The sequence below is a fragment of the Oreochromis niloticus genome, linkage group LG19 (genome assembly GCF_001858045.2).
Source record: "Oreochromis niloticus isolate F11D_XX linkage group LG19, O_niloticus_UMD_NMBU, whole genome shotgun sequence".
Classification (NCBI taxonomy): Eukaryota; Metazoa; Chordata; class Actinopteri; order Cichliformes; family Cichlidae; genus Oreochromis; species Oreochromis niloticus.
This window is the reverse complement of record NC_031983.2, coordinates 11837403-11849859: the sequence shown is the minus strand read 5'-3', so window position 1 is coordinate 11849859 and position 12457 is coordinate 11837403. Positions and strand designations below refer to the sequence as shown.

The following is a 12457-nucleotide window of genomic DNA, read 5'->3' as shown; positions in this document are numbered from 1 at the left end:
ACACACACACACAACTTACAAACTATATAGCTGTTGTCCAAATAGATACAAGTCAAGATAACATGATGCACGTGTGCATCACCGTGTTAAATTCATCGTCGCTGTCTATGTTAATTACTAGACTGCTTTGCCTCATGTACGGTCTGATTCCCGATGTCTTGGGAAAATGGACACTTGCACGATTTAAGAAGCCTGTTCCTGCGCCGTCTGTGCAGCGTAAAGCCCAGGTCCACAATCTGTGCTGTGTTTTGATCTCCATGATCTCTCCCGCAGATCATCCGGGTTAGTGAGCCGGCCTTTCCGTGACCTCTCGCTGTCACCCTGCATTACAGGACGCAAAGCATGTCGGCCAATTAGGCCTCGCTCTGAAACGTGTCAAGGAGTCGGGCATCGAGGTATTAAAACGAATATCACTAGAACGTTTGTCTTAGCGAAAAAATCCAAGATTATTATATAACAGCATATAAATGTTTATATTTTTACAGCTTTATTCACACTTTTTTTTCTCCTCTTACTCTCTCCACACGACAATCCAAGAAATAAGACTGAACTTTAAACTCTCTTGAATCAACAATTATTTTTATTAAGTTATCTTTACGTTTTTTTTCTTTTTACTGAAACACATGTTCACTAAAGCGCGCATGCTCAACAGGTTTACCTGTGTAGAAGGTAAGTATTAAAAACACCAAGCAAATGAATATGAAATTCGAAGAGACAGAGCAGATCGTTTTAAATAGGCAAATAAACATTATTTATAAAACTTTAAAGTAAAAATATCACAGTTCTTTTCAACATGAAATACCCACAGAGAACAGCAGGTTAGGCGCGTGTGGATGTCTTCATCCCCTTTTCCTTTTTTTTTCCTTTTACTTATTTTTTCTTCTTCTTTTTTTTAACGTTTCATCTCGAAGCGTTGGCTTATTAGTCCGTGAAATGTGTTTCGTCCAAGTGTTAAGTTCAGTTATCCGCACGTGGGTAAAACGCAAACAAAAGTATAGGCCTAAAAGGATAAGGACGGGCAGTCCGCAGCAGATCACAGATCCCTTTATGTTTTGGCAGCCGTCAAATATCAGTTTGTGTGTGTATGTATGTGTATGTGTATATGTGTGTGTGTATGTTCTTTTTTTTTTTTAACTCAACGCAGGCACTATGACTTGTTTATTGGATTGTCTTTCACTCGTATCCCCTTTTAATTCATTAACACCCTCGATCTGCCCGTCAGATGTCACATTCACTGTCGCTGGAGGTGATGGAGATGGCAGAGGCGGCTGCTTTGCTGGACAGACTGGCCTCAGGACTGGACGAGTTCCCCAGGCGGTCCACGGTGCCATCCTCGTCCGCCAGGGAGCGAACCGAGCCGCCGGACAGGACCTGCTGCTGGAGCCTGAGCAGAGGAAGGAGAGACGACATGACAATAAAAGCCCGTCTGCTTCGAGGATCATAAAAATTATTGTCTATAATTATATAATATATACAGAACACATATAATATATTGTCTACATTGATTATTAAAAATGGGAAAAAAAATTATTTGATTAAAAAATTTTAAATCCCAAAACAAACCAGAACCAAACATACCGAAGAAGAAAAATGGCTACTTTGGCCATTTTTCTTCTTTTACAAAATAAAACAAAAATATTAAATTAAATTAAATCTGTGAAATTTGACTTTTTTCTTGGTGAATTGATACATTTTACCACGTACCACAGGGAGACAGCAAATGTATTATTTGGATAACTGTTGGATATGGGACAATTTCAAATGTCATTCTCAGTAGTAAATGTGTAGCTTACACAAGGCTTTATGAAACATGACATTATGCAAGTCGACCTACCATCTAACAGGCAGATAGAGCCGGTGAAAATAGTTCTTTGAAAGCACAACGTGACATCAGTTAAACTGCATGTAAAAGCAATTAGATTTATGTTGTTTGTGTTATTATTACTGATAATAATAGTATCAGGAGTATACTGGAGTCACTGTTAATAAAATACCATTAATGTAGCTGCAGGGTCGACTTAATTTCAGTCGGAATATTACACTTAAAAAATACAAATGTTTATTCAGAGTCCAAACAATTCAGTGCTGACAGGAGAAAAACGGAGAAACCCGTTGCCATTTTTTGGTTGTGCCGGTTGGCCATTTTCTGCGATTCAACACAGACATTGAAAGCGGCGTTTATTACAAAAGAAGAAGAAAATCGGGATTACAGGATGATTCTGACTTTAATATGATTTGATGTCAGAGCTGATTGTCTCCAAACAGGCACGTATATTAAACTGAAAGCAGGCCAAATCACTTGATAGACAGGAATGGAGTGTGGGTATGTTTCGTTTCTGACGCGTTCGCGTAAATTAGGATTGTGGCGGTGACGGTTATGCACGGAGCTCACCTGTTCTTCGCGGCCGCCGCTCTGTCTCTTTGTCTGCGATTTTTGAACCAGTTTCCTACTTGTGTGGGTGTAAGTCCAGTAGCCTGTGCAAGCTCCCTCTTTTTGCTGGGATTTGGATAGGGATCCTGCAAATACCACTCTCTTAACAAGTGCCGGGTTCTCTCCTTGAAGCAGTGGGTTTTCTGCTCTCCATCCCAGATGGTTCTGGGCAGGGGAAACTTCTTCCGCACCCTGTATTTGTCCACCGGTCCCAGCGGGCGGCCCCGCAGCTTCTCAGCCTCCTGGTAGTGCGCTTCGAGCCACAGCGCCTGCAGCTTCGTATGCGACTCTTTGGTGAACTTGTGGTTCTCCAGGATATGGTAGAGTTCACGGAAATTGCCAGTGTGGAACGCGACGACAGCCCGGGCCCTGAGCACCGACTCATTCTTGTTGAGGACCTCGCAGGCCGCTGGCGCGACGGGCAGCGACCAGAGGAAGCGGCCCAGGCGCTCGACATCCCCGCTCTCCTCCAGAGTCTCGCAGACCCCGGCGACCTGCTGGGGGCTGAAATTCAAGATGGGCAACTGAAACATGGAGGCTTCTCCCGTGTTTCCCTCTCCCCCTCCTTTCTCCTCTCCTCTCTCCTCTCTCTCTCCCCTCCGCGCCGAGTCCTCCGCTTCTTCTTCCCGTGCGCCGAGGCAATCCAAGACAACCCAGAAAACAAGGCAATCCCAAAGTTATCGAACCAATCGTCTGACCAGCCGTGAAAAAATGCACACGCCAAAAACGCCACAGAGGAGGGACAATGCTGCGTGGGGGCCGGCTACCGCATCCTCTGGGCTTGGCAAACTTGGCAGGCAAAGGGCTGAAGGTGCAAGGGGAAAAATTAAAGCCACTGCGGCGGTGTAGTCTATTTTTCAAGGTAGGCTGGGATTGAATGTACGAAAGAATTAAAGCCCGAGCTGAGATGTATTTTTAAGGAGGGGGGAGAGAAAAAGACAGTCAAGCCCCCTCCGATGATTTCCTATTGGACTTGGCAGATTGGCTGCCCGGTTGCCATGGATGCACGTCAATCACTGTCAAGTTCAGCCAATCAGGCGGAAAGGAGCACTCAGCACCACCCTTTTCAAAAATAATATAAACATTTTGACCTTTTCTGCTTGGCGTCTTCAAACGTTTAGCTGCCTCTCCGTGCGCCCCTGCGCCTTTGTGCGCGGCGGGCGGTGTTAAAGGAAGAGTCCTATATAGTGAAGTGCCCGAGCAGACAGACACGCTGTCTCCCTTTATGAAACAGGCTTTACGCAGCAAAATGACACATCCCCGCTGACTATAGGCTGCCCCGTCCTGCCCTGCCCTGAGGTAATAAATAAATAAATAAATAAATAACAACAGATAATATTAGACGGCGTGGAAGCTAAATTCGACACATCACATTTGTAGTTGTGTTTAGCATGGCCTGCTAGGCTGCCATGCTTTCTGTGATGTACCCTCCGTCATGATAAGCCGGCCCATCGTACGCCTGTAAGAATCTTATAAAGCGCTACTATAAGCGCCACTATACCATATTTTAAATGCTTGTTTTGCCTTTTAAAATATATTTTTTTTTGTCCTTTTGCACGTCTAATATAAAATTATGCCACAGTGCAAGTGCACAAATATAAATAAAGTGTGATTGTCGGTATTTATTAAAGCATTTCAACAGGACCTCAAATCTGCAGCCAACCTTGAACAGCTGCAAAATCTTTATTAACAATAATCATAATAAAATATTATCAGCTGTAGCTCTTTTATATAACCCGTGAACAAATGCTCCTTTTTTTTCCTTTTCTTTTTTCTTTTTCCAAACGGAGGCTAAATGTTTGCTGTTGTTTAGCAGTCGTTAGTGTGATGAGAGCCTTTAGGTACCTTTATTCAATTTTGTGTTGCTGTTGTTGTTTTTGTTGTTATTTCTTCCTCTCTCTCTTTTAATTTACAGTAGCCTCCATCGGCGCCAGCAGCAGCAGCGCACACGCGTTTGCGTCCGTCGAGCTCGTGATAGCTGTAAAACAAAGCAGGGGGAGAAATATTTGTGTATATAGGATTATCATGGCCCCGCCAGGCTACTCGGTTTTAGTATCAGACACACTCCGTTTTGTGCACAGGCTGATTTAGTAAATAAGAGGGCGGATAGATAGCGCAGATGGTTTGAAGTGTCAGGTCAGATTATTTCATGGCTGGATACAGTAGTAAAGTTCATTCTGACGGAAAAGCCTGATATCATTTTCACAGATACCCCCCCCCCACTCTCTCTCTCTTTCTCTCCCTCTCTCTCTCTGTCGTGCACGTGCGCGCACGCACCACACGCTCGATCCAAATCCCCTTCGGGAACTTTTTGCATGAATTATAGACTCTTGATGCGGGGTTATGAAATGCCTTCTGTACAGGAAGCTGTTCAGTCTTTGGCTGTTTGATTTTATATCAAATAATAATAATAATGATAATGAGCACAATCAGTTAATTTGTCAAAAATATGCACCACGTTATCTTTCAAAAAATTGCGCACGCAAGAGGAGCAACGTACAGACTGGGACTATTTAACTTGTATTTGTCCGGGGTCGCCACTCATTCACTCATACTGCAACACCAATGGCAGTAAATAAAGAATAAGACCGCCATCGGAAGAAGCAGTGGAAATAAATTGTGAGGGCGACTGACAAGGTGCTGGCCTGAAATATTTAGCTGCCTGTAAATATTTCAGTCCTGCAGGCTTCCCGACTCACCCTAAATTTACAAGGACTGCAATGCTTTCTCCAGGAAGCGTGCATCAATAAAAAATAAACCAGTTTTGGATCTCTTAAACGGAGGGCTGGAAATAACAATTGTAGCTCATGCTGTGTAAACAACACGTCTACCTTATAGGCATGTTTTTAAAGATTTATAATATTTTTTTTTAAAAAGAAGAAGAAGTAGATTTTTTTTCATAGTGACATTCACTATGAGCAGGCCCATTGCGCTAATAAAAAGGCGTTTGTGCATATTTATCTCGTGTAAAAGCTCACAAATGTAACATTTCCTTTTATTTAGCCAGCTGTTTCTGCTACTTCGTGAACCTGTGATTATACCTTATCCAACACGGCCACAGGTTGGCAATGCAATCCTAAATATCGGCTACTGAGCCGATGCGATTGACGCCCAAAGTGTAGAGCAATGCGTAAAGGCCTATGACACCATGTCAGAAGGATAGGCCTCCTGACACCAATATCTCCGCACGTGCAGCGTAGGGACACAGTGGACGTCATTCAAACGCATCTGTTTTCTTTCTTTTGTCTGTTTGTTTCACCAATCCCAAAGCCTCTCTTCAGTCCTCAGTTACACACACACACGAACACACAAACTTCAGGCTATTTCAGCTTTCTATATATTAGAGTTGGCAAATGCCTCTTGTTAATGTGGTGCAAGCAAAGGCAGTTGTAGGTACGCGCTTTCAGACTGAATGGGTGTCAGACTTACGGCCCGCGGGTTATAACCGGCCGCCAAACGATTTAGTCTGGCCTATTGCATAGCTTTGTAAAGAGTGATAATTGTAGTTATTAAAAATTAATTGTTCTATAATAAAATGCACTGATATTCTTGCTGTGGCGATACCACCATTATTGCATATTGTGTGAATCAGTTTAAGCATTTCTATATGTGAATGTGCTGTTTAAACGTTTAAGTGAGATACTATTTGCAAAATATTCTACATATAAGAGTGTTGTAGCTTTTTTCTGTAAACGGCACTTGCAGTGACAGCAGACTGACTAAATGTGGACATATTGTTCAAACTGCACTGACTCTTCTGTTTTTTTCAGCTGTTCATCATCTGTCTGTGAAAGGATGCTTCATTAAAGGTGAACATTTTCACAGTGCAGTGTGAGCCTGCTTCTTTTCACTAAAAGAAAAGGGGGTGGGTGGGGGGTGGCAGTTTCAAGATGCTTTTTCCAAAAACAGTTATTATGCAATGGTTTTACATGTCAGGGCCACCTGAGATCAAATTGAGCTTTTTGTGGCCTATAAACTGAAATGAGTGTAAAAACTTGTTATTTTTGTACCTTCTCCCCATCTTCTTACTCAAATCCTCAAATGAGAGACTTGGTTTGAGAAGACTGAAAACAATGTGTTGAGTCAAGCAAATTAGAGTAGCACCTAGTAATAAAATTCAGCTGTGACCTAAAATGAATGACTACAAATTTAATTCAGAAAGTTGTAAATAAAACTTGTCCACTGAGACTTTTAACAGGGTTGACTGTTATCTTTTCAACCCGCACATTTTTATGAAATAAAATAAAAGCACAGTAACCGATTGGAAACCTTTATCATTCTGCACACACTAAAAAATACAACAGTAACCTACTGTAATGAAGAATAATGGAGGCTTTGTAGCACTTTATCCACAGTGGCTCATTATAAAGCTGCTGTGGCCGTAATTCCAAGAGATTCACTACATTAAAGAGTTTGAGAATATCACTGGCAAAGAGAAACAGCTTGATATATGCATGTTACTCGAGGTGGGTGGCAGCTCCATGACAAACAAGAGTATAAAGAGCACTGCAAGGTGGAGCGATGAATGAGGTGTTTACGATCAGAGATGAGTACATTTACTTTGTGTCATCACTTGCATGTAGCTGGGTCGTAGCTTGCCCTGGGCGGAGGGAGGGAAGGAGTGGGGAATAGTTAGATGCGAACAGGCTGGAAATGACCCAGATTCCCTGGGATCACTGGAGCAGACAAGACACTACAAGAGCCTGTCACCAAGAGCCATCCTGCCACTATCCCATACAGACCTACAGTACCTTTCTCTTTCCATCTGCTCATCATGTCCACAAGCCCACTGAGATGTAAGCAAGCATGTGCACAGGTACACCAAAAATGTTCGTGCCTGCTAAACAAAAAATGCCTGTCTGCATCTGAAGTGCATAATATCACCTTTACTGTAAATATGCTCTGATTTGTCTTGCATGGGAGCGACACGTTTTAAATCACTTAAACAGCATCAATTGAGAAACCAGAAGGCAGTGAGGGAAAGCACTGCCACACAATGATAATGTATACAGCTAATTGCCCGGGCGGGAACCCACTTCTGCTTGGCAAAGATGAAGGATGCAAACATTAGTGTGTAGGTTCACAGGCTGCAGTGTTTAGCTGAGCTCTCTCTGCTCATGACAGACTGTTTTACCTTAGAGTCAGCTGTCCCAGCACAGGATTAACTTTCCAATTAAGATATCATGTCACCAACACAACCAATATACCCGAATGTATTGGGACTTAAAGCGACATCACTTCACTCATATGTTTGCCGTGCCTCCACAATGACAGGAGGGTTAAGCCAAAGCTCTCAGAGTTGTGTTTTCAAACCCGTTTACCCCCGGGGCGGCACTAGCTCTTGACGCTGTGTTTAATCTCTGGATTTGTGGTAACAGAGAAGACTTCTTATCCACTGACCCATTGGCCCCGAGTGTATGTAATCCACTGCCTTTCAGTCACACAGCCCAGCTGAAATGAACAGAGGAGAGCCACAATGCTGCAGCAGCCAGTGTGGGAGGCTGTGTACACACACACACACGGCCTCGTCTGTCCTGACACACATACAGCTCTCCCATGCTTTTGTTCCACAGGGCATCTACTACAGAGCTCAGCCATAATACTCTTATTATAACCAGTTCACATGACATTTGACCTTATACCCACTAATACTAGCATACTCTAGCTCACGCTATAGAATAAATATTCCACAATGCCACAAAGTCAGAGCGTAGACATGACAGCAGCAAGGAGTATTTGTGTGAGTGTTTCAATGCTACGTGAAAAGAGTCATTTTACCAACAAAACAGTTCATCATGTCACACAGAGGCCAAACAAAAGCCTTACACCTTGGTCCAATCGATTTTCTGTTGTGTAAATCTCTGCAGGATTACAAAAGGTTGTACCAACTGTCTGCGGCCTGTAGATGTAACTTTATTAAATCCCCCTATTGTCCTGCAGCATAAAATTGAGATCCCATTTACAAGGTTTTTCCAGAACCTTAATATTTCATTCCCACAGTCGGTCGGAAAATCTAAACGTTTTCCCCTTCCTCCCGTCACAAATGTAGGGGAAACACGATTTTTTTTGTCGCAAACAAACAATGCAGTGAGGTACAGTGAGAGCGAACCTCTAATCTTTGGCAGAAAGCCATCAGGAATACCTTGAAACCTACCCCCCACCCTCCTTTTCTTTCTCAAAAACACATTTGCGGAGCATGCTATAGAGTGCATGCAATTGTTACATCCATTCCACTCTTGAATGCAGTCAATTTCTGACTAGATAAAGGGCTAAATGAAACTAGGGAGAGCGCACGGTGCACACCGCACCGCTTTATATAACCCGCGTTTGTGAGTGTTTGTGTAAGAGGGAGAGTAATAGAGGGCAGAAATTGCAAATGAACAAATGCATGCGTCACCTATAGCACTCGCACAACTAAATCATTGTGTGTTTGAGGCAGCAGCTAAAATGCCAACCTGGTAATTATGAGCAGTAAAGCCTGCGTGTACACGCGCTTAAGAACAACATGCATGAAACTGAACACAGCAGTAAGTGACTTTCCATACACAAAGCATGCATTAAACTGGCATCCAGTGGTTTGCTTTCAATCACTCCCTTGTTTTCTGACACACTGAACTGCAGCCATCAAGTGTAACAGTGAATGAAAGTAAACCGGCCAAATTGTAGTGTTTTCTAAGGTCCAAGGGGCACCACAAGGGTCCAGTCGTCAAACCTGAGTACTGTATGAGAAGATATTTATCAAATGAAAAAGCCTTTTCACTGAATGTACTGCACTGATGTAGCTACAGACAAACCGTCAAGACAGGTGGGTTGGCTGAAAGCTTGGTCTTTAGACTTTCCTCTGCAGCCACCCACACACTCTTTCTCCCTTTATCTATTTTATTCAATAACAAACTTTACAATACTCCAGGCTTGGAACAGGAAAAAAAAAGAGCACTCAGTTTTTACATCTCAATGATCACAAATTAGCCTATTATTTAATACTATTATGAGGGCGTTATATTCTAACTGAGACTGTAGAACCATTATTCAGAGCATTATATGAGGGACATTTCTGTAAAAAAACAAGCTTCTAAAAATAGTTTTCGAATTATTTTTGTCTCTAAAGGCATCCAACAAACCTCCTTCTTGGTTCCTGTTGTCTGATAAGGGTCCCCAAGGGTCCTCTCGCTCCTTTCTTTGGTGGTGGGGATGGTGGTCACCCTCTCAAAAATAAATAAATAAATGAAATAGATAAAAAAACGCTGTCCATGTCATAGGATCTTGACGACACCCAGAGGTGACAGGAGTCAAAACTCATCACGCTCAGGAGGACCTCTGGCGCCAGGGAGCTACATGATGCGTGAGTCAGGGCAGAGGTCACAACGCCGCAGCCATGCCGCCTGGGCCTCACCTCCACTTCACATTGTCTAAGAGCCTCTGCTCCTCCAAGTCAAAATAGACAAACACACACACTGTCAATATACTTTGCTCTTTTGTCTGCACTATCACAGCTTTTTCAGAAGTGACCTTTACACATATCTCTTTAGGATGCGTGCGACTTAATGTGTTGTAGAAAATATGCTTTTATTAAAAATACCCGCTACAAACACATCATTCTTGTACAAACATGGCGTGCCGGATTGCCTTCATATATTTATTTGTTTGCCTTCTCATAATGACTACCTACACACATCCAGGCACTGAGAGAAAACTCGGGAGAATGAATCACACTGAGCTCCACGCAGTGGCTTCACCCTGAGGTTACAATTGCTTTGTAGTAAAGGGTACACTCGTCATCCTCCTTTACTACGATGATCAAAGAGACATCTTTAATTTGATTAGTTTATATAAAACAGAATTGTTTCTTTGACACAGTATTTATCAGTGCCAACCGCAGAAGAGCAGCAATCTGTGAAGCTTGCTTCAGAAAAAAGAGATTCAGCGTACAATGTGGCACAGTTGCACTCACGGTCTATTAGAAAGTGAGATGTTCTCATTGGCTAAGGTTATTATTTTCTAATCAATTCACAGTTTAAATGAAATATAAAATAATAGCAGCAATTATCAAACAGGCTGGTTTATTATAAAAATGATACATACTGCTTACAGATTTGAATGAAAGTGCATATTTTAAAGTTGGGATCTCCATTAAGCCTGCATTGGATCAAAACGTGGATGCAATAATCTGCCTTCTAAAGAGTCCAGGAGTTGTCTGCAGTACAAGAGGCAGTGACCAGGGATATCCTGGATTTCCAGACTCTTAATATCTGTCAGCTGTGCTTTATTGATGGCTTATGTCAAATGCCATTCTGACAGAGCTCATTAGGATGAAGGGGATCATCTAGGTAGAGGCAGGAGAAGGCAGGGCTGGCGAGCTGCCTGATCACTGTGTGCACAAAGCTCACCGCACTACCTAGAGGGTGATGCCTCTGACAGAAGTTAGCTGACAGGGCTGCGTGTGTGTGTGTGTGTGTTAGTGAGTGAGAGATGCACAGAGGTGGGTGAGGGGGAGCAGTGGGGTGCAAAAAGAAAGTATATGTGTATGTGTTGATGTCATTGCCTGAGTTACCGGGTGTCACTGAGCAGGTCCCTGTTTGCTTGATGCCAGGCCTCCAAACATAACTGACAGGCTGAGAGTCATCTCGCTTTCGCCACTCACAAATACTCAAATATTTATCCATGCATAGCCCTCTCAGTGCACTGCGTGGCATCAGCAGTCTTGTGCTACAAGGACAAGGCCCTGTGGAGACTTCGGAGACCTTGAGAAGATGAGTCAAATGATTTCTTCACTGGTTCCCGCTCTTGTCCGCTCCACAGTAAATATAACAGCCTCAAACAGTCTTTAAAAAGGAGACTAAGATTACTTTTTATTTGCAGGTGAGCCGTCGCTCTTATTATGCTTCTCATATCAGAAAAAGCACGTTTTACACATCCCCATTCAGTGATTACTCTTTAATAGGCAGCAACCTGTGTCTAATATTACCCTAAACAGCTGAATCCATATTTGCTATGGCCAGCAGCATTGCTGATGAGCTCAGACTGTTATGTGACATCTTAATATAATGATTAAAAATGCATGTTTGGAGGCCAAGCAGAGGGGTGCTCTGGGTGCTCCTGCCAGGGAAGATTAAATCATATACTTAACAGGCATGCTGGGGATTCGGGTCAATGTAAATGAGCAAACTGTAAAACATAAAATTCAGCAGTGGATTTTCTAACAAGCAAAGTGATAAGATCAGAGGAAAGAAGAGGACAATGATCAATAAAAAGTCTGGCTGTTAGCCTGCGCACGATGAGCTCCAGTGATAGTGATATGGCAGTGCTAATTCATATCACTGGTGTCCGTTGAAGAAAAAAACACACATTTTAAGTCGGATAAAGATTGGATTCATCAGAGGAGGGATACAAATGCTCTTTTTGAAACTCAATGCATTTGTTACGTAACTGTCAAAGAATGTGCCACGAGTTTATTTGGGGTCTCGTCAGCATCCAGTTTCATTAACATCCTGCCAAATGGTTTGGCACGCTGCAGCACATCAGCTCTGACAGGAGCAGAGAGGCTGAGCCAGTAAAACTCGAGACAGCGTTAATGCCATCTTATCTCTGAAGTTGTTTGTAGCCTGACCAAAAGCAATGCTGCGCCCGCTAATCCCATCAGCCGAAACACATGTCAATACAGGACCCGAGCTGAGCTGAGCTGCGCGGATCGATAACCTTTGCTCTTTCATTGCCAGCACATGTGATCATACACAGGTGGACACACGAACAGACCCTCAATTTAAAAAGAGGATTGCAGGCACTCATTTAAAACTTGAACACTAAGTGCAACCTGTTAAATTCCAGAAATATGAATTTACAGTGAAAACCGTCATAGTTATTTAGTCAAAGAGGGAAAATTATGTTAAATCAAACATTTTGTGTTGTTACTTAAAAAGTATAATTAAAGTATAATTGATTGAATATTAATGTAATTATTTTTTTACAGTAATATTTATTGTATTATTAATACTGACATTTAATGCTGCCCTTATTACATGCCCACAT

General features: G+C 42.5%; 2 protein-coding genes across 2 annotated transcripts in view; both read right to left on the bottom strand.

Annotated features, from left to right (window-relative positions):
• Positions 1-560: 560 nt before the first annotated feature.
• LOC109194143 (homeobox protein SIX6) lies at positions 561-3867 on the bottom strand. Its single transcript, XM_003453036.4, has 2 exons — positions 2393-3867; positions 561-1384 (listed from the first exon to the last, which is right to left on the bottom strand). The coding sequence occupies exons 1-2, from the start codon at positions 2962-2964 to the stop codon at positions 1219-1221; spliced, it is 738 nt and encodes a 245-aa protein (XP_003453084.1). The 5' UTR covers positions 2965-3867; the 3' UTR covers positions 561-1218.
• Positions 1251-12457, bottom strand: part of ppm1aa (protein phosphatase, Mg2+/Mn2+ dependent, 1Aa) — a 46596-nt gene continuing 35389 nt past the window's right edge. The window contains exons 6-7 of the transcript XR_002057461.2: positions 4277-4409; positions 1251-1384 (exon numbers count right to left, since the gene is read on the bottom strand). The gene's annotated coding sequence lies outside the window, so the exon portion shown is untranslated. The remainder of the gene's footprint in view (positions 1385-4276; positions 4410-12457) is intronic.